At 36.6% G+C, this 22679-nt stretch overlaps 1 protein-coding gene across 13 annotated transcripts in view; it reads right to left on the reverse strand.

Moving 5' to 3' along the window:
- CADPS2 (calcium dependent secretion activator 2) overlaps positions 1–22679 on the reverse strand; it is a 492820-nt gene that overhangs the window by 187460 nt on the left and 282681 nt on the right. For all 13 annotated transcript variants that reach the window (XM_065883719.1, XM_065883723.1, XM_065883721.1 and 10 more), the window contains exon 9: positions 10723–10789. In XM_065883719.1, coding sequence (XP_065739791.1) covers positions 10723–10789 — 67 coding nt within the window. The remainder of the gene's footprint in view (positions 1–10722; positions 10790–22679) is intronic.

A 22679-nucleotide genomic window follows, 5' to 3' on the forward strand; every position in this document is an offset into this window, starting at 1 on the left:
TTCATTCATTCAACAAATACTTACTGAATACCTACAGTGTATTTTTCTAGGCTTTGAGGATACAACAATGTCCCCAGCACCAGAATCAGAAAAAAAAAATTAGAAAAATAAAATCAATCTTGCATAGTGAGGTGGAGAAGACTGAATTACAAATAAACAAGGAGATACCTACAACAATTTTGGGTGGTGAATTGCTTTGAAGAAAAATAAAGCAGAGTAAAGAGTATGTCATTGAAGGGAGTCTAATTTTGATAATGTGGCCAGCAAAGGGCTCTCTGAAGACAATCGTATTTCAATATTGGAAGCATTTCAATCGGAAGTGAAGGAGGATAAGCCAGGCTTAACCAATGAGTCTGCCATTTCAAATCCAAGTCCCAGCTTCATATCCCCTTCAACTGCTTAACCAACTTTCCAACTTATCTTTGACAAGACTCTGGACAAATTACTTTAAGCCCTGTATAGTTCAGTTTGATTTTCTGTAAAACAGAGACAACAATGACTCATGTTATAAAGGGCTTTGAGAGAACTGGAGATACTGACATAGAGCACCTAGCACGATGCTTGCCTGTTATGCAGTGGTCTCCCAATAAATCAAATCCAACTGTCAGGGAACCATCAACCTTCTCTCTATGCTTTTGTGTCTTCCTAGAGTCATTTCACTGTGGGTTAGAGATGCAGTTTGTTCTGCAACAGGTGTGAAGATACCTGACTGACTTGGGGATTGACCCGATTTGGGGGCTGTATGCTTCCGTGCTGGGAATGACTAAGGACTGTTGACTTTCACGCCTCAGCCTTCTGCTTTCCAGCCTCACTTGGTTCTCTCCCCCTTTAGCTTTCTATTTCTCCCCAGTCTCATGCGTTGTTTCTTTCCATTAAGCAGACAGTGACTATGTTACTGAAGATACCTGTTGAATGAATACGTAAATGAACAAGAAACTGAGGGAGAAGAAAAATTGGAGATGCTTTTAAATGTCGTTTTAGATATTAGTCCCTCCATTTCTAATGGACATTATCTTGAATACATATTTCAATGTATATTTAAAAAAATTATTCTCTTAAAACAATAAAGATTAATCTCTAAAGCTCTTTATATAAATCACGTTCATGTTGTCACACATGAAACAATCCAGAATTAATATGCATAACGCACCTAAAGTGCTAAAAATGTGCTTGCTATTTAAGATCTAGCCTTAAAAACTACCCGCCAAAAGGCTACTTGTTTTTTTTTAGTCAGTGTAAAAGGCTTACATCAACGTTGCTCTTTTCTTTATATAACCTGAAGTACAGGTTCAGTTGCTGTTTTCTGCTTTACGTATTGTATTTCTAGCTACCTTTAAATAATACAATTATCTCTTAACATGATGGATATGTTTAAGTACCAATTTCAAAATCTTTAGAGATACCAAGGAAAAAACCCAAAGCCCAAAGACCTCCAGCTTTAGAGAGATCGCCTACTTTTGAAAGTCATGGTAATTTAAATGGTATTAAATATGTATTATTTTGTACTTCTTTTAATATTTTGTTTACTCTAATATCTCAAAAGTCCCCTAACAGTCCTGGAGTCTATCACAGATAATTGGGCCCAGAGTTTTACTGAAGAGTACAGATGGAAGAGTAACAAAATACCAACGACCAATGAAGCTGTCACTGACAATCAGGAAATCGGACCCAGGAGACAACTGAAAAAAGTGCAGTTTGGCTTTCGAATACTCTGGCTCAGGAAGCAACTAACTACGAACACTATCCTTTTGATTCATCGGCTCCTGGTTGCGCTTCCATAAAATGATGCTGTGTTTTATGCGGTTGATTCCTCTAACATCCCCAAGCACCTTCACTTTTGCCCATCTCTTTTGCAAGGTCATGCTAAATCACATTCCAGAGGCAAACCCTACAATGAACCTGTAGGATATACTCAAGTGAATCCTTCAGAATAGTGTCAACACCTTGTAGCTACCGGTTTGCTCGCCAGTATCCAGAGTGAGGGCAAACTGGAGGAGTTGCACTCTGAACGAAAAGAACTGTCAATATCAGTTGGCACTAACAGTTAATGTATGCTGCTGAAGGATAAGCTACAGGGGCCAGGGGTTTACCATGCTCCCCATGCTTCCAGCTGAAGGCAGTCTTGCAGCCTCCACTCTGCTCCATCTTCGCATACCAGGGAGTTAGACAGAAACAGGTGGTCTGACCTATTCTGATCTAGCATTTGTTTTCATGTATAAGCTTACTTATAAGCTTATATACTATAATTGCAATTGAAAATCCATTCAGTGGAGAGACAGAGCAATGATAAACATTCAATATCCTTAACCCAATCCACTCTTAATAACTCCATAAAGAATGGATTTGTTGAGAATTGGGGATATAAACAGACTTTAATCTGAGGACAGCGTTAAATCAGGTTTTGGCATCATTACCTCTGATGGGGCACCTGAGTTGCTGAGGTCCCACGAGGTACCTGCATCTGGTCTGGGAAACCTCCCATTTTATTTTCAATTGCCAACCTGTTTAACAGCTGTCTGTGTCCACACGTGTAACCGCTAACGGTGAGTTCTTAAACACCACAGCATTCAGGTTTGTGTGTTGTATGCCTACCGCAGGGATCATGTTAACAGCTGGCAGCTTAGCAACTGTCACCGTCTAATTTCAGTAAAGATTAAGGCTTAAAAATCCTTAGCTGGGAATGTTCTTGGCAGAGGCCAAAGGTGCTGCTAGAGTTATTTAAAAAAAAAAAAAATCCCAGAGCTTAATTTAATCAAGGAAAATGAATATATCTTCAAGATCATGATGGATTTGAAGGAAATATATATTTACTGTCTTGACCAAATGGCATAAAAATGATTTAGCAATCAGTGCATAAATTAGAAAGAGGAAAGGCAGTCTTTTTAAAACAATGCTCAGACCGATTCACATATACTCTTTTATTGAACAAATATTTCGGCAGTTTCTACTCACAGTAGATTATAAGAAAACAAGGTCCTTGTTTTCATGGAGCATATATTCTAGAAGGGGTAAAGAGATAATTAAAAAATAGATATATAAGGATGACAACTCTGATTAGAGAAAAAATGCTCTGAAAAATATAAAACAGGGTAATGTGACAGGGAGTCACTGTAGATTGGGTGGGTAAAAAAGACCTATTTAAGGTGTCATTTGACCTGATACCTAAGTGGGTAGGTAGAATGAGCCAGTCACAGAGGAAATATAAGCAGTAGAAAAACTGTTCGGAATTTCTTCAGATGCATTTAGGGGTAGCCAAGCAACAACTGAGTGGAAGAAAGGTAGGGAGACTTAATTCAAAGGCATATTTGCATAGAAATCACACTTTAGAAATAAACTCATATTATCATATATTTGAGAGAGGGGGCTGGTGACTTGGAGGTGCTAAACTCCAGCTCTTGGCACTGCGATTAATCTGGGCGCAGGGCATTACAAGTCACGGTGCTGCTCAGACACAGGCAGGGACTCATGAAAGAGGAAGCTAGAGGCCACAGTATGTACAATATATAGGACCTTCTCTAGGCTAGAGTCAGAGGTTATTCTAAGTGTAATGGGAAGTCATGGAGGGATTTAGACAGAAAATTGGCAAAATCTGAGTTATGCTTCAAGTAGATTATTCTGGCAATGTGAAGAATGGATTGTAAAGAGAATGGTAGAAAGTAGAAGCAGAGAGAACAGCTGGGATTCTATTGTGAAAATCCATGCGAAGATAATAGTGGTTTCAACTAGAACAGGAGCAGAGAAGATGGAAAGAATTGAATGTAAGCAGGATACTGTTCTGGCTGTAGATAAAACAGTATTTTCTGACTGACACTGGGGGCAATGAAAAAAGAGTCATCAAAGACGACACCAACGTTTTGGTTCAAGTATGCCCAAATATAAGTCAGTTTCTATGTTCCATATAGAGGTTTGAGAAGGAACCCAAATTAAAGGTGAGATATTAATTTATCTTACATTTACCAAGTCTTAATTATGTGGCAGGAACACTACACATGTATGTGTAAAGATATATATGCATACGAATGCATGCATATACATAAAGATACACACATACAGCATTTTAAAGCTGAGTCTTATAAAACAAAAAATTTAAGCCCATTAAAATTTAATTCAGATAAAGGATATTGTCACAATATTGCACATTCCTCATTCATAGGGCCTTTGCTCTTTCATATAGATATGAGCTAGAAAAGAAGAGAAATAGACATTTCTTTGCAATCTAAACATGAAAATAACACAAATTTTAAGGGAACACAGGGTATACGCGAAAGAGGAATTTTTGCATTGCGATCATATCCCGATCTGTATGAGATACTCCTTACCAAATTCAGCCCTACTCGCACTCTACTTTCTTTTACAGTTTTAGCTCTTGAGACATAGGTAAATGATATTTTAGAACCATTTCGAAGAGTAAATGCATTAGTTCGTTAATGCCCAAAGGTAAATTGTATAAATTAATATGGCCATTTTCTTGTTTTTGGTTCTTTTTCTTTTGGCTATGGAAAACTCAATTATCACAAAGCAAAAGTTATCTTAAAAATGAAACTTAAAAAACTTCTTTTCCTCTGAGATTTTGTTCCAAATAAGCTCCACAACCAAAAGAATTTTCAAGTTTCTTTCATACGTGCATTTTGAAAGATAATACGTGCAACTTGACACATAATGACCATTAACTATAAAAAAAAGACAAATTAAAAAAAAAGTTTTGGTGAGTATTTAAGCATTCATGAGTCAGCTAGAGCTTTATAAATCTTACTTCATATTATAGGTATCTATGCCTTTGGCCCAGCAACTTCATTTCTATAGGAATACTCCCAATACACCTAAAGATTATGCATCTATATTGATTCCAGCATTATTTGTTGATTAAAAAAAAGGAACTTAAATGTCTCAAAGAGGGGAATTGTTATATAAATTATCTTAATCTACACTATGGGATCCAATCGTCCATTAAAAAGAATAAAACAGATTTTAAAATACTGATATGGTAACTTTATGATATATTTTAAAAGAAGATGTGGTACATATATACAATGGAATATTACTCAGTCATTAAAAAAGAATGAAATTGGGTCATTTGTAGAGATGTGGATGGACATAGAGTCTGTCATACAAAGTGAAGTAAGTCAGAAAGAGAAAAACAAATATCGTATATTAACACATATATGTGTAATCTAGAAAAATGGTACAGATGAACCTATTTGTAGGGCAGCAATAGAGAAGACGCAGACATAGAGAACGGATGTGTGGACACAGGGGATGAAGGGGGTGGTGGGATGAATTGGGAGATCAAGTTTGACATAAATACACTACTTTGTGTAAAACAGACAGCTAGTGGGAACTTGCAGTATAGCTCAGGAAGCTCAGCTCAGTGCTCTGTGATGACCTAGATGGGTGGGATAGGGCGTGCGGTGGGAGGGAGGGGATATATGTATACACATAACTGATTCACTTCGTTGTACAGCAGAAACTAACACAATACTGTAAAGCAATTATACTCCAGTAAAAAAAATAGGAGGATCAAAACAATTCACAAATGTATCAATTCTTGGAATGATTCCATTAGGGTTGGATTAGACTGAAACAAGTTTAAAAGGTCAAACTACTAGCAATGGTTATCTGGCTATTGGGGGGGAAGACTGGAATAAGGTGGCCATGCTGGTAGGGGTGCTGAAGAGGGCCTTTCATTCGCTGCCATAAATACTTGTGTATGGTTTGGTTTTATCCTATACTGAGTATGTCTTGGGTTTGTACATTTTAAATCAGTTTAAAACATGAAGCCAGAGAGCCACTACCCTATGACTTTCTTGACTTGACAGCAGCTTAGTTATTCACTTTGCATTACTATAAGCAAACATCAGCTTATGTCCTAAGACTAAACCTAGACCATATAATTTCCTGCAGTTAGTGGCATCTCAGAACTGTGACAGTAGCCTGCTGCAGTGCTTCTCCAGGTGTGCTGAATATTTCAGATATCAGTAGGCTGGGGCAGCCACTTCTTTAAGTTTAGAGCAGATTTTGATGGCATGTCACTAACAGAGTGGTTCTCGTATGTTTGCAGCATGTAATGATCACTCAGTGGCATGGCTGACTGTTTATATCCTGTGCCAACTCAGCTGATGTGTAATTAACATTATGTCTTGATAGCCTGCTGTTGTTTGCAGCAACTTCAAGTCATGATTCTGACACATCGACAACAAGCAGTGAACACTCTGATACAGGGCCAAAACAACATAGATGTCTATCTTCTTCAGTTTCCAGGCATGTCATACGGTAAGTGGCCTTCATGAGCATGGGACTCTTTATGCCATCAGTCACTGGCCATTTCTTTAATGGAGTAACACTGTTTTGTACTTCGTGAAATGAATGATCCACGGTAATTATTCGTTTTTTCTGTTTGTCTTCAGATCAATTGTAGTTGTGTGCATTAATTTGATCATGGCACCGTGACAGAGGAAATAAGAGCTTAGCCTCTAGAGACTGACAGAACTGGATTAATCACTTGACGCTACCACTTACTAACTGTATAATTCTGGGCAAATCATATAACCTCTTTGTACATCAATTTAATCTGTACAGTGGAGATAATACCTACCCTCAAATAAACCTTATTCTGAAGAGTAAAAGAGATAATGTAGTAAAAGTGCACCCCATAAATGCCTGCCACATTTGCATAATAAATATTAGATTAAATATAGCAATAATTGTATTAATAGGTGAGTGATTCAGGAATTTTTACATTACCACAGAATATGCAGTATCTGGGGGCATACAGTTTTTTGAATAGGCATTAGCTGAATACAGAATTATGAAATAATTCAGTTTGGTTAAATCATAAATACAAGTATAGAATTTTGAAGCTACTGAATGGTTTATTATAATGAACTAAAACATATTAGTGTCATAAGTACTTTATGCCAATGATATCCTCCAAATGTAATACTAAAACACTGAATAAGCATAACAAACACATATAAGTTTAATACAAACACATGTAAGTTTTTAAGAGTTCAAACATATTCCTCAAAATCACTGTTCTTTCAGTTTGGCTTGAACCAAAATTTACCTTCATGAAAAACAAATGCAGCCTCTTAGATACATGAAAGATCTAATTACTACTGTCACTATACTGGCTTCAGAATCTAAATGGGGTCCAAAACTAATCTTACTTAGAAGCTAAATAAACACCCCACATTGATAAGTAATTCATTTTCCCATTTTCAACTCTGATTTAAATGTTTATACAAGAGTCTTTGAAAAGTCTCTTCACCTCAACAGCTCTGCAAGTGTTCCCTTTGAACAATGACTTTGCAGCTGACCAAACCCGACTCTCAATCAATTTTTATGAGTACAAATTCTTGGGCTGATGGCTAGATCTCCAGCTGTATCACTCATATAATACACACTCACAAGTGGTGATGAGATTCACATTATCACCAGAGCACCATTCTGACGATGGCGGCAGCAGACACAGCAGGGGTATACTGTCCTCTCCGAAAATGACTCCTTCACCTTTTAATAGTGCAGCCTGCAGGTATAGATCTACGAACTATTTGCCAATAGAATGAGAGCTATCTTTAAAAATACTGATAAAACTACCTGGCTCTTCCCAATGAGGCCTTCTTGCTCAATCTCCATACATACCCATCTTGATTTTGAAGTGGGTACATTCAATTTGTCTTCCCATTACATTTGGAATTGAAAGGAAGATTCAATTGTATTTAAAACTTCAAAAAGTTGCCAGACTACTGGCGTGTAAATCTCAAAACACTTGGGCATGGGATTCTTTGTGTGAGTACACGTACTTACATATATTTGTGTAAAGATACAATGCTTAAATATGACCTCAAATTTTAAAATGATACCTCAGGTAGAATAAATCTGAATTCATGATAGTTTGGTGGTGTTTCTCCTAAATTTTAATTACGGGGTATAGAGGTTTACCTCCTTTGGTTTAAACTGAACTTTGCCTTTAAAATGTTAAACATATTTTTGTTACGTGGAGAACTTTCTAGCTCTCCAAAGACATGGTTAATGTTCCTAAAAGACATACCAATTAATGATCTCAAAAGTATTCAACTTCCTTCTTTCATTTCTGAACTCTCTTATGGGGTGATAAAGTATACGTGGTTGTTTTATAACTTGATTCTTGTGATCATATGCCAGAAAATAAGGTAAGAAGCAAAGGATTACCTTGAACTTTACCTGGCCAGAAGCATGAGGTGTCCATCTGACCTCTCAAAACTGATCTGCTAAGGCCGAGTTTTCATATTAAAACAGTCAGTATATAAGAAGCTCTTTAGCCTACTGTCACTTCACTGGATCTCTATACAACAAACACTCTCTGATTCGTTCTTAAAAAAAATCATGAATATGATCCAGCAATCACATTCCTTGGCATTTACCCAAAGGAGCTGGAAAGTTATGTCTATACAAAAACCTGCACACAAACGTGTATAGCAGCTCAATTCATAATTGCCAAAATTTGGAAGCAACCAAGATGTCCTTCGGCAGATGAATAAATAAACCGTGATTCATCCAGACAATGGAATATTATTTAGTGCTAAAAAGAAATGAGCTTTTAAGCTATGAAAAAACATGGAAAAACCTTAAATGCAAATTCGTAAGTGAAAGAAGCTAATCTGAAAAGGCTACATATTGCATGATTCCAACTCTATGACTTTCTGGAAATGGCAAAACTATGGTAAAAAGATCAAGGGTTGCCAAAGGTGGAGGGGAAGATGAATAGGCAGAAGACAGAGGATTTTCAAGGCAGTGAAAATGCTTTGTATGATGTTACAATAATGAATAGTATGTTTGTCCAAATACACAGAGGTAAAACACCAAAAGTGAACCCTAAGAAAAACTACGGACTTTTGATGAAGATGATGTGTCAACGTAGGTTCATCCTTGGTAACAAATGTACCATTCTGGTGAGTGAGGTTGACAGTGGAGGAGGCTATGTCTGGGGACAGAGGATATATAGGAAATCTCTGTACCTTCCCTTAAATTTTGTTGTGAACCTAAAACTGCTCTAAAAAAACCATATCGACTAAAAGGTATGACATGTTGAACATCTGTGGTTACTGGGTGACACTCTCATGTGCTCTCATACATATTTCCACCAGTTAAACTCTAGGCTTGCTAAGAGTCAGTAGGGTTTGCGTATTAGGCCAATAACATCAGCTACTGAACTTATGGGATGGGAACTTATGAGATTCTATGTAAATGAATGACATATGACTATGAAAAAGAAGCTGCACTTCCTACAAAAAATCAGTTGAATGCTTGGAAAGATTTGACAAAGACAAGTCACTAACACAAACTTGTCAAATTAGATGTGGGTGAGACATCTATAACTGGAGAAAGACCTGCACTCCAACTGCCTGGTAAATGCATTTCAATTCTTGTGCCAATGTCAAGAAATTAAACCTGGAAACCAAAGAAGATGGCTTATAGGTGTGGTTTTTGGAGGAGGATCACTGAGAACTCCCAACAGGGAGCCCTTTCTCAAAGCAAATGCTTGGGGTTTATATCAAAAGATCGTCAGTGTGTGCGCGCACATGTGTGTGCATCTTTTATTAAACTCGTTGACCAAGTATTGGTTCTATTTACATAAGAAAAAGTCACACTTTACCCAGGGGAAAAAAAGCACTTTTGATGAAAAGGTTATACTTTTCATGAAGTTACCATGCTATTATGGCACATCGATAAAATAATTTTATCCAGCAGTTGACAGATGGCTTTATTTCTGGAAGACAGCGAATAATTTTCTTTCCTTGGAATTTCACCATGTTAATCTGATCTGGGCTATTTAAACTACTTACGTGTGAATAGGAATTGATGAGATTTTACAGACTGTTTTGTGTTAAGGATCCCAAGAGAGCTTCTCTTTTCATATATATTCATTGGGAACAAAACAGCTTGGATTTATCATGAAATGGAATGACTACTACTCACATTTATTCTTTAATGTAACTTTAACTAAATGAGTATATTCCATGAGCAAAGGTCATCCATGATTCAAAAACCAAACCAAAACAAAAAAGAGTCAACTGAAGGGTACATTCCAATATCCTGTCTACATTCAGAATCCTATCACAAACAAATCTACCAGTCAAGGTAATTTAAAGACCTGTACATGTGAATAAGTGATATATATGGTACATTTTTATAAAAATGCATGTTTCTATGTATTAAGTTTTATCTATGAACTATCGAACAATGCAGTGACTCTCAACGTATGCTCTTGGGATCCCGGAGCTCTTCAAGATCCTTTCAGGGACTTGGGAAGTCAAAACCATTTTTCTAACAATATTCAAACATCTTTGCCTGTTTCACACTTACTCTCTCAAGAGCGTATAGCGGAGTTTTCCAGAGGCTAAATTTCACCTGAGATTGCAACAGATTGAAGGCAGAAGCTGATGTGAAAATGCAGCTGCATTCTACTTTATTAAGCCAGAATATTAAAGAGGGGTACAAAAGCATAAAGTAATGCCACTTATATCACTAAAATGTTTGGCCTGAAAAATAGTTATTTTAAATAAAAAGGTTATTTGCGTTGGCATATAATGGACTTACCAATTTTATTTTAAAATGAATTAAAATATTTTTTTTAATTTCTCAGTTTTAATTTCTGATACAGTGAATATTGATAGATACAACCCACAAAAAATTTGAGAATGGCTTAGAGTGATTATGTTACAGGAAAAAAAATCTACTTACCTGAACAAGAACAAAGTAACGCTTTTTCCATCTTTTCCAAACCTTCTGTCCAAGGGCATACAGATATCTGGTAAGAAAAACAAGTAAAAGAATACTTTACATGAATAATGGTGTGGTTCCACGTTATCGTATTTCTTCCATAGGTATTCATTCTTGCAACGAGCCTGCTAAAGGCAAAGTTTAGTTCATTTGGAATCTGTGACAGCACGCAGCTTCTGTGTTACAAAATGACTGAGCCTGTTATAAGGCTTTTGAAAGGGAATTGATTTATGTGGCTTGTCAATTGTCAGTTCTTCCCACAAATTCAGCGAAGTTGGAGTTAGAAAGGATAATCAAAGAAGCAGTAGGAATTTTATTCTTATACATATTTCTTAGGAGAGACAAAGGCTACGAATTGACGCTATAGTACCAAATGTTTCAGCTCTCAGATGACCGGGGCTGAGGAGTGTGGCCTCGCAGGGAGCTGGCTGCAGAGTCCAGAACCCATGGAGAAGGGTCGCTGTTCAGCTGAGTGTTCCCGAGATGTGCCCGCACCAATCTCAGTTTCCATTTCCTCAACTATCAAATGAAAGGACTAGATGTGATGATTTCTGAGGTCCCTGCCAGCTCCATAATTTGGAGATTTGCCTGACTTATGCAAGCTTCTTACCGTAAATTTTCCTAACTATGAAATTTAGATAATAATGAAGATGACACTGTATAATTTAACACAGTTTCAACCAAGGCACTTGTTTAACTTTGCACTGCTATTAGTAACCTAAATTGAAATGATTCAAGTAGTCAATCATTGGAGAAGAGAACTTTTGTTCTTACCGAATATACAGATGTAAGCTTAAGTATCAAGGAGGAAAGAGAAGAAATTAAAAATTAATCAGGTATGAGTGTGTCATGGAGAGCTATTTAAAATTATACCACATACCTCCTACAAAAGTGGGAAACATTGTTAGAAGTTTAAAATATGACAAATAGAGAGCTAATTTTTAAATTAAGACTTTTCAGTATTTTATCACAATCCCTTTTTCTAATGTGGAGGTTTAACACTGCTGAGGCTATTCAAACTAACTTAATTTATAAACAATTCTGAGTGATTTAAAAAATAACTAATAGTTTGTTTAGGGGCCTAAAGTCTTCAGACTTTCTCTCAATTTTTAAAACTGAAATCTTAGCTTGAATTTTTAGTTTCTGTCTTATGAAAATAATTTTCTTTTGTAAAACAAAACAAACATACTCTTTGCCCCCTTTTGAAAAAAATATGGGATATTAGCTAAGGTGTGCTGAAATGATGGGATTTCTTATTCACTGCTAGTGGAGTGTAACATAAGACCACCTTCCTGTAGGATAACATGGCAGTATATAGAAACGGTCTCCACCTCTTCATCATGGAATTAGGGAAATAACTAGATACATACACAAAGATGTATGCTACATGGATACTTAGAACAGCGCTATTTATATTATGAAAAAGGTGACAACTTAAATGTCCAACAGTAGGTGAATGTTTAATAAAAGCTAGAAAATGCATAGAAATACTATGCCACTGAAAAAATTTTTTTTTTTTTTTTTTTTGCGGTACACGGGCCTCTCTCACTGTTGTGGCCTCTCCCACTGCGGAGCACAGGCTCCGGACGCACAGGCTCAACGGCCATGGCTCACGGGCCCAGCCGCTCGGCGGCATGTGGGATCTTCCCGGACTGGGGCACGAACCCACGTCCCCTGCATCGGCAGGCGGACTCCCAACCACTGCGCCATCAGGGAAGCCCCTGAAAAAATATTTTTGATAAAATAACATAAAGAAAATTTTATCGCATAATATTATGGGAAAAGAGCAGATTCAAAACTATTGATACATAAATACTTAGTGATTTGAAATTTGTAAAAAAAAATACAAAATAGATATTCCAAAATTTTAGTAATGGTGCCTTTGAGTGGTGGGATTATGGAAGATTTGAGTTGCCTTCTTTATTCCCCGTGTTTCTAAATTTTCTGAATAAAAACATACAAACATACATGGGCTTACTAAAAGTTGACATAAATCCTAGGCTCTTGCCTAGAAAGCATCACCCCAAACTGCCCAAATTAATTATATATTTTCTTTCTCTCAGACACATCAGCTAGCTGAAGGGTTTGGCAAACTTCTATTTGGTTCTCACAATACCCTTGATGACCTATCGTCTGCGCTTGTGGATGTAATGCGAATGCATTTAGAGTCTATCAGAAACATCTACCGCTACTGTTCTCATCTGTTCACTATCTCTTCCTGAGGGCCCCTTGAAACCCTTTGCCCCATCTTTGCTCTAGCCTCTAATTTCTCTTCTATGGTGCCAGTGATAGGTGTTTAGTTGCTCTCTTTCTGTCTTCCCTATGTAATTTCCCTCTGCTGAAAGGCATACACCCAAGCTCCTATTACAGGGTTAACAGCAATGACCTCAGGAGCTATACACTGTGGACACGACAGATGCTCTCTGTACAAGTTCACTAGCAAGGAGTGCACCAAATAGCTGCAGAGGAGCCAAGAGGGCACCTGGAATAACCTCTGCCTGTGACCACAGGCTGGTTCTTCAATGTGTCTCACTTAGCATGCTGCTGGGCTACTAGGTCAGACATCAGTGAAAGTGAATAGGGACACACAAACCATCAACACCACAAGCAAGTGTAAGTCTTGCTGACAGTGAAGGTTCTGCATAAGGGATAATACTGTCACCTGCAACCTCATTAAAAATGATGCCTCACCACATCTGGAATGAAAAGGTATGGTTTCTGTGAAGACAGAAAGCAGAGGGGTGGGTGGATGTGCACGTGTATACTGAAAGATGTTATTAGAATAAAAAACAATTCAAGACCGGAACCAAGGTAAGCATTTGGATGTTGGGCCTTGAGGTATTATGGACTATTGCACTAGAATTCAACAGAATATATACAGAAGAAGTCACAATTGATCAAACATTTCTAGAAAGGAATTGCTCATAAGAGTTTTAGTCTCTATATAAGAAAAAAATTACATTCAACAGAAGTAAACATTTCTGCATAAAGGAAATGTTACAAATGCTATGTAGGAAAAATATGATAGCTCCTGCCCTTTAGTTTTCATGTTAGCCAGACAAATATTTTACATAAAAATTTTTTGAACATATATAAAAGATATCAGAAAAGTTAACTATACTGACTAAGAACAGATTAAACTTCAACAACTCTGAGTTTTTTCACTATAAGCATGAGTTCTGGAATCAGGCATCAATATCACCATCTAGCTGCTTTTTCACTGTATAAAAGCAGATTCTTGGCATAAAAGACACATTTAAAATTGAGGGGAGAATGAAGAAAAAAGATGTTCATCAATGTCACTTAAGAGTTAAAAATTCAAAAACCATCTAAGAATCAAGCAGTTAAAATGATTACGTTGCCGTTAAGAGTGATGCCAAAATCAAAAGCCCAGGACCAGATGGCTTCACAGGCGAATTCTATCAAACATTTAGAGAAGAGCTAACACCCATCCTTCTCACTCTTCCAAAATATAGCAGAGGGAGGAACACTCTCAAACTCATTCTATGAGGCCACCATCACCCTGACACCAAAACCAGACAAAGATGTCACAAAGAAAGAAAACTACAGGCCAATATCACTGATGAACATACATGCAAAAATCCTCGACAAAATACTAGCAAAAAGAATCCAACAGCACATTAAACGGATCATACACCATGATCAAGTGGGGTTTATTCCAGAAATGCAAGGATTCTTCAATATACGCAAATCAATCAACTTGATACACCATATTAACAAACTGAAGGAGAAAAACCATATGATCATCTCAATAGATGCAGAGAAAGCTTTCGACAAAATTCAACACCCATTTATGATAAAAAATCCTCCAGAAAGCAGGCATAGAGGGAACTCACCTCAACATAATAAAAGCCACATGTGACAAACCCACAGCCAACATTGTCCTCACTGGTGAAAAACGGAAACCATTTCCAGTAAGATCAGGAACAAGACAAGGTTGCCCACTCTCACCACTCTTATTCAACATAGTTTTGGAAGTTTTAGCCACAGCAGAGAAGAAAAAGGAATAAAAGGAATCCAGGGCTTCCCTGGTGGCGCAGTGGTTGAGAATCTGCCTGCCGATGCAGGGGACACGGGTTCGAGCCCCAGTCTGGGAAGATCTCACATGCCGTGGAGCAGCTGGGAAGCAGCCGCATAGCACAGGAAGATCAGCTCGGTGCTTTGTGACCACCTAGAGGGGTGGGATAGGGAGGGTGGGAGGGAGGGAGACGCAAGAGGGAAGAGATATGGGAACATATGTATATGTATAACTGATTCATTTTGTTATAGAGCAGAAACTAACACACCATTGTAAAGCAACTGTACTCCAATAAAGATTGAAAAAAAAAAAAACTACAATGAGCTATCACCTCACACCAGTCAGAATGGCCATCATCAAAAAATCTACAAACAGTAAATGCTGGAGAGGGTGTGGAGAAAAGGAAACCCTCTTGCACTGTTGGTGGGAATGTAAATTGATACAACCACTTTGGAGAACAGTATGGAGGCTCCTTAAAATGCTAAAAATACAACTATCATACGACCCAGCAATCCCACTACTGGGCATATAACCTGAGAAAACCATAATTCAAGAAGAGTCATGTACCAAAATGTTCATTGCAGCTCTATTTACAATAGCCAGGACATGGAAGCAACCTAAGTGTCCACCAACAGATGAATGGATAAAGAAGATGTGGCACATATATACAATGGAATATTACTCAGCCATAAAAGGAAACAAAACTGAGTTATTTGTAGTGAGGTGGATGGACCTAGAGTCTGTCATACAGAATGAAGTAAGTCAGAGAAAAGCAAATACCGTATGCTAACACACATATATGGAATATTAAAAAAAAAAAAAGTTTTGAAGAACCTAGGGGCAAGATGGGAATAAAGACACAGACCTACTAGAGAATGGACTTGAGGACGTGGGGAGGGGGAACGGTAAGCTGGGACAAAGTGAGAGAGTGGCATGGACATATATACACTACCAAATGTAAAACAAATAGCTAGTGGGAAGCAGCCGCATAGCACAGGGAGATCAGCTCAGTGCTCTGTGACCACCTGGAGGGGTGGGATAGGGAGGGAGGGAGGGTGGGAGGGAGGGAGACACAAGAGGGAAGAGATATGGGGACATATGTATACGTATAGCTGATTCACTTTGTTACAGAGCAGAAACTAACACACCATTGTAAAGCAATTATACTCCCATAAAGATGTTTAAAAAAAAAAAAGACTGAGGCCAGAAAGAATGATAATGGAAAATCATAATAATGTTGTTTTTAAAAAGCTGTCACATGAACTTATACTGTATGCACGGGGAAAAAAATCCAGAAAGATGTATCAAAATGGGAAACCTGAAGTGAGTACCTGGCTGGTGAGATTAAAGATAAATTTTATTTTCTTCTTCACACCTTTCTCCATTTTCACAATTTCTATCTTGAGCATGTCTTCCTTTTTTTTGTTGTTGTCATTTAAGTAAGGTATACTGGTAGATTACCTAAAGTAAAATTCACCCATTTTAGGTATATAATTGGATGAAACTTGAAATAGGAGGGATGTGACCACCAGAGTGAATTTATAGAACACTCCCACCCCCCCACCCAAAGGTTCCTTCATGCCTTTTTATGAACCATCTCCTCCTCACATCTGCAGCTTTGCAACCACTGACCTGATAGTTTTTTGTTTTCCAGGATGTCATATAAGTGGAATTACACAGTATGTAGCCTTTGGTGTCTGGCATCTTTCACTTAGTATAAAGTTTTCGAGATTCAGCTTTTGTCTGTATCAGGAGTTCATTCCTTTTTATTTCAATGGATGACTTCAATGTGTTTATCCTTTTACCAGTTGGTGGACATTTGAGTTGTTTCCACCTTTTTGGCTACCGTAAATAAAGCTGCTATAGCCATTCACATGTAAGTCTTTGTGTGGGCACATGTTTGCATTTCTCCTAGGTAAATATCTAGGATTGGGATTACTGAGTTACAGTGAAAGTGTGTTTAACTTTATAAGAAGCTGCCAGATTGTTTTCCATGGCTGTACAATTTTGCATTGTCATTAACAATGTATGAGAACTCATCTTACTTTTATCACTAGAAAAAAATCACTTTTATTAAGGATTTGAAGGATGTGGGCATTACAGCTCCATAAACAATACTTCTGACATGACTAAGTTGAATATCTATAGACCAAAGATGAGGATCTTTGTCACTTTATCTTGAGTACAGAGGCGAATTCCTATAAACTTTAATGGTTAAATGGGCTTTCCAGTTTTCAAAGCTATTCTCAAGTTCTGATATTTAGAGCAGTCTAAATTCTCTGTAGGTGGGTTGTCTTATCAGGGGACGATTAAAGTGTAAAGAAAGTAAGGAAAATGGAGCCAAAATCATTTGAATATTTGGTTACAATCAGATAATCCATTTATTAGAAAGCATCTGTAAAAACCAAGATGCATTCTTTTTTTTTGAATTTATTTATTTTATTTATTTTTATTTTTGACTGTGTTGGGTCTTTTTCCTTTTTTTTTAGTCATCAATTTTATGCACATCACTGTATACATGTCAGTCCCAATCGCCTAGTTCATCACTCAAGATGCATTCTCTTGTAACTCATCTTTATGCCTAGCACTGCTGCTGAATTCAGAGTTCCATATTTTTTGTTGTTGTTTTTAATGTTGAGTGTTAGGTTATAAATTATCTCTTTTATGGATAAAAATCCAATACGTTTTTTAATTTCAGAAAAATACACTAAAGTTACATTTAACATGTTATACTAGGCAACAGATTCATTTCGTTATACTTACACAGCAATGATTACTGAAAAATGAGTTATTCTGTATAGAGACTGTATATTCATCTATAATGAATTTTTAAAGAATTTGTATACAATAGGTTGACTTCAAATAGTCATAAAATATAATTTGATCATTCTTAATGATTTAGAAAAGGACCCTATAAACATCTTGGGGTCATTACCATGAACTTCAGTTATAACTGCATAGTTCTGTAAAAGGAGAAGGTACACCTGGTAGGACCAAATCTATTTGACATACAATGGCAATAGTGATGATTAAACAAATCCTTGAGAGTTATTTACTTGTCACTTATTTCTGTTTCATAAAAATAGTTTAGAATTTAAGAAATCTATTATTAATATTATTTTCTTGCTGTCTGAACTCTGGAAAAATTCATTTTTTTAAAGCTTTATGAAATCTGATTCTACCCCGTAAAGGTGTAGAGAACATCTTCCAAGAAGTGCATTTGTCACCTGGGACAGAGAGAGTACCTTGGCTCATATGGTAATGTTGTTAAGGGGGTGCGGTCTGCTCTGCAACTGTATTCTCCCTGAATATTTAGCAACCTGCTGAGTCATTACTAGCTTCCTCTCAATTGTAGGATTATCTCAAATTTAAAAAGTTTTTTTTCAGAGTATGTAAATTAGACCTGCCAAATACTAGGCAAACTGGGAACACACATTTAACTGGGCTTTGTGTGACAATTTACAATGTTACCCAATAAAATAAATATTTATCACACAGCATGAGACCAACATTCTCTGAGTGAATTTTTGTCACCTTATTTAAAGGTTTTAAAGAGCAAACCAAAAGCAAGTCTTCTGTTTTAGTTTTGGTGGGGCCTTCAACATGATTCATTTTCATCAACCTACAGAATTTGATTTTAAACAAAACATGTTTTCTCACCCTTGTTAAATTATCTCAGTTACTAAGAAATGGATGGAGGGAATTCCCTGCTGGTCCAGTGGTTAGGACTCTGAGCTTCCACTGCAGGGGGCCCAGGTTCGATCGCTGGTCGGGGAACTAAGATGCAACAAGCCGGGTGGCATGGCCAAAAAAAAAACCAACAAAGAAATGGATGGAAGAGGAACACATACCAGCAGTTTTCACAGTCGTAGTCATATTACATTCTCCAGTACTCTATACTAGAGTACGACCCTAGGAAACAAATTCCCTAATTGGAGTTAAATTTGATTCAAGATTATTTAAATGAGGACAGAAGATATATTCTAATGTACGTAACACAGTTCAAAAGCACATATTTCCAATGCTAAACTGATACTAAACATAACACTTTTTCCATCGAAATATTTCCAATCCATCACAATACTCATGTAACTAGAGTATTTTGGGTTATTTAAAAATAACTGCTCGGATACTATTTTAAAGTGTTTGCTTTCATCAATACATCCAACTTAAGTAAGGTATTAAGAAGCTGTTCCCTTTGAACAAAAAATTGCCTGCTTAACTTTAAAATCTTCTCTTCTTACATGGGATTAGGTAACAAAGAAATTAGCAGCCCTGACACAAAGCTCGGATTTAACACATAAGAGTAAAGCCTTGAAGCATTTGGTTTTATAAATCAGTATAAATACAGCAATAATCTTAAGGTATTAATCCCTCTTCTAGGGCTGTTTCTAATTGAGAGTACTAGTTCCCCCCAAGAAACATAGGAATCAGCTAGGAAACGAGGCACAAAACAAACTAACGTGCTATCAATGATCCACTCACCTACGACTTTTTTTTTGGTATTTATTTCTAACTATTCTTAGGTCGTGCTCTATCCTCAAATATCAAAGCTAAGAGACAATGAACTTTATGAATTTTCGCTTGTATATTTAAAATACGGTATGGACATAGATTATGTACCAGGCTGTTAGGAAAAATGTCAAGAAAAGAGAGAAAAAAAAGAAGAGAAAATAAAAGTTTTGGCATAGCCAAACCTCAAGTCAATACAGTTACTATCAACAAAGCAAACGGGTCATTAGTTTTCATCTATTACATCACATTTATATATGTCATTAGAGAATCTCAATATTTAACATTAAAAATTATACAACCTCTATGGTCTCAACGTGATCCTTAAAAGAGTTATCTGTTAACTTAAGAAGCAAGCTGGAACACATACCACTGTTGCTTCTAAAAGTTTTCATTTGTGGACAAACAAAAGCAGAGTCTTAATGAAATCCATCAGAATGTTCTGTGACAACAGGAATAAAAACTTTTCTGTAGAGATATGTTGATCATTAACAACATACATTACTCTATTATCAATAAAATGGTCTCAATATATTTATGGAGTAAAATGAAGCTTGGTAAAAATAATCTTCAAGCGAAACAAAAATCAGTAAAATACGAAGCTTATTTTTGCTGAATTTTCAAATAGGTATTTAAATTTCATCACATGTTCACATTGCAATGCTTGTAAAATAAAATGACTTTAAATGCTTGTTTTTTATTCAGTACCCCTTGAGTATTTTTTTAAAAAAAAAAAAACAGATTCCCATATAACATTCTGTGATTTGCCTTCCTTTAAGCCAAAAAACCTCTGAAATTAGTTTTACTAATAAGTTAAGCCATTTTCTAGAAATGCTATATATTATTTGCTAATATATATAGTCACAAAAGTTAATGAAATTTCAAGAGCTCATTTTGATTAGTTTTAAAAACTGAGATTTAACTCATCTTCATAACACAGTATGTCTAAACTACAATATACCCTATATTTTTCTAGTATAGTAAAGAAACAGCTAATATTCTCTATGCCATATTTGAAATAGAAAATGGTAATATGAAATAAAGAACTCATCTATCCAAACGCTTTAAAAGCACCTTATAAAACCTTTCTAACTTGAAGATTGTTCAAAGAACACTTCAACACACACAAATTCTCCAGACATATTACTAAATATTGTAGTTTAGTTTCAATTAGAGTGGTGGTATACAGTTCTAATAGAAAGGAGCATATGATGATTTATTTGCATGGAGTCCATGGTGTGGGAGTTCATGGTTTTACTTTATGGGGAAAAATCATCACTAATGAATATTTGAAAAACATAATTGTATACAGAAACTGGGAATTATTCGGTGCTTGAAAAAAAAAGACTATTACTTTTGGCAGATCACTTATGACTAGCTTTTTATTCAAAGAAATGGAACAATCAATCTACATGTTGAATGATAAAGCCTATTCTTCTACAAGCCTTCATTTTTCAAGGAAAAATACAGAAAGAAAAAAAATCAATATATAGAGTAGTTTAGTCCTGGAAAGGGCTTTCTTAAAGAGAAACCTCAGTCAAGGTTGAAAGAGCAATTAATGCAGGCTCAAAAATCTGGGCCATTCTGATAGAGTTCGGTTAACATGTGGCAGAAGTAATCATCCACTTGTGAAAATGATTTTCGGTTCATTCTCAAACACCTTTCAGACACTCATGATCCCATTTAACTGACAACAATACAGGCTATCCGTGGGCATCACTGCATTTGATGTGAAAACCAATAGGGACCAAATGCCCTCAGGCACTTTCAGTCATTCCCTGCAGTCTGTGCTCACAGCTTCCCCGCATAAAAGGAATCTTCCTTCTTTCACTACATTCTTTCCTTTATTTAACCCCACAAGATTAAGCCTTTTTTTTTTTTTTTTTTTTTTTGGTTTTGTTTTCAGCTAAGGATGAGAAAAAGAAACTGATTCAAAACAACAGTGTGACCTGGGCATTAAGAAACCTAGAAGTAAATACTTTCCAGTTGGCTTTTATATACTTCCTGAATTCTTATGGGAAAGAGAACAAGAGGTGAGGCTGCAAGGAGAGGATCATCACCAAACAAAATCACAGAACATTTTGAAAGAAATGATGAAAAATCAGAAACTCCTATTGTTCAGTAAGAAGTTAAAATGCGTGTGCTATGTCAGCAGGAGACGTGTAACAGCAAAGGAATAAAATGTAGTTCTTCCTTTTCTGTATCACATTTTGTAGAATCAGCAACATGAACTGCCTCCCCCCACCCTTTTTCTGAGAAGTCTCATCTTCTGCTAGTTTAATCTCAGCTAGATGGGAGTTAAACTTGAGCTCATATCAGCATTTTCAGATTCAGTCTAACAGTCTAAGGTTATAAATGCTATCCTTTAGAAACTGGCTTGCTGGGACCTCCCTGGTGGCGCAGTGGTTAAGACGCTGCACTCCCAATGTAGGGGCCCCAGGTTCAATCCCTGGTCAGGGAACTAGGTCCCACATGAATGCCGCAACTAAGAGTTCGCATGCTGCAGCTAAGGAGCCCTCAAGCCTCAACTAAGACCCAGCGCAATCAAATAAATAAATAAATATTTTTTTAAAAATTGGCTTGCTATTCACAAACTAGAATATGAATATAGGCAAACTGCCAAGATGAGAAGACCATAAAGCCCTATTCCACCCTTAGATTAAGACATCAAGATCTACAAGTGACCACTCTTAAAGGAGGTGTTCTAATATAAATGGCAATGCACTACCACCTAGAAACAAAACTGATCTGGGTAAATTATACTATAAGCAGTTCTACAAAAAGCAATTTTAAACAGCTAAACACAAGCCAAACCATGGAACTAAACCTGTACAGAGAAATCTTTTGTTATAAAGGCAGTTTTTCCTATATTTTTTGATAACTGATCATCAGTACCCTTTTATATCTCAATTAGCAGAAAAAGTGCCCCAATACATATTTTTTAATGGTTCATGACCTTACCAATGCTGATATTTAGAAAGTTATACAAATATGTTAGGGTCTCATTCTAATATACTCTACTACAGAGTGCATATTTTATAGACATGGTTTCATGTTTTTCCTCAGTTTAAATGTCCTTTGAAATATAATAATACTTTTCTGCATGTGCAGAAACTTTACTGCCTTGTTAAAAGTTAAAATTAGTGACTTTTCCAAGTTGATTATAAAATGTCTCAGAAGGGGATAAGAGGGAAAAAATGTCACAAGAATGCACTGAGTAACCTACCCCAACCAGGCAAACTTGCTTAGAGTCAAGCCTATGCCTCCATCTCCTGGGAGAAGGGTGGAGGGTAGCCGCTATGAAGTTGTGACTCTCTAGGGGCTATGACACATTCCAAAGGGAAGGATGCTCCGCACCATTTAGCAA

This window comes from Phocoena phocoena, chromosome 9 (assembly GCF_963924675.1).
Source record: "Phocoena phocoena chromosome 9, mPhoPho1.1, whole genome shotgun sequence".
Taxonomy (NCBI): Eukaryota; Metazoa; Chordata; class Mammalia; order Artiodactyla; family Phocoenidae; genus Phocoena; species Phocoena phocoena.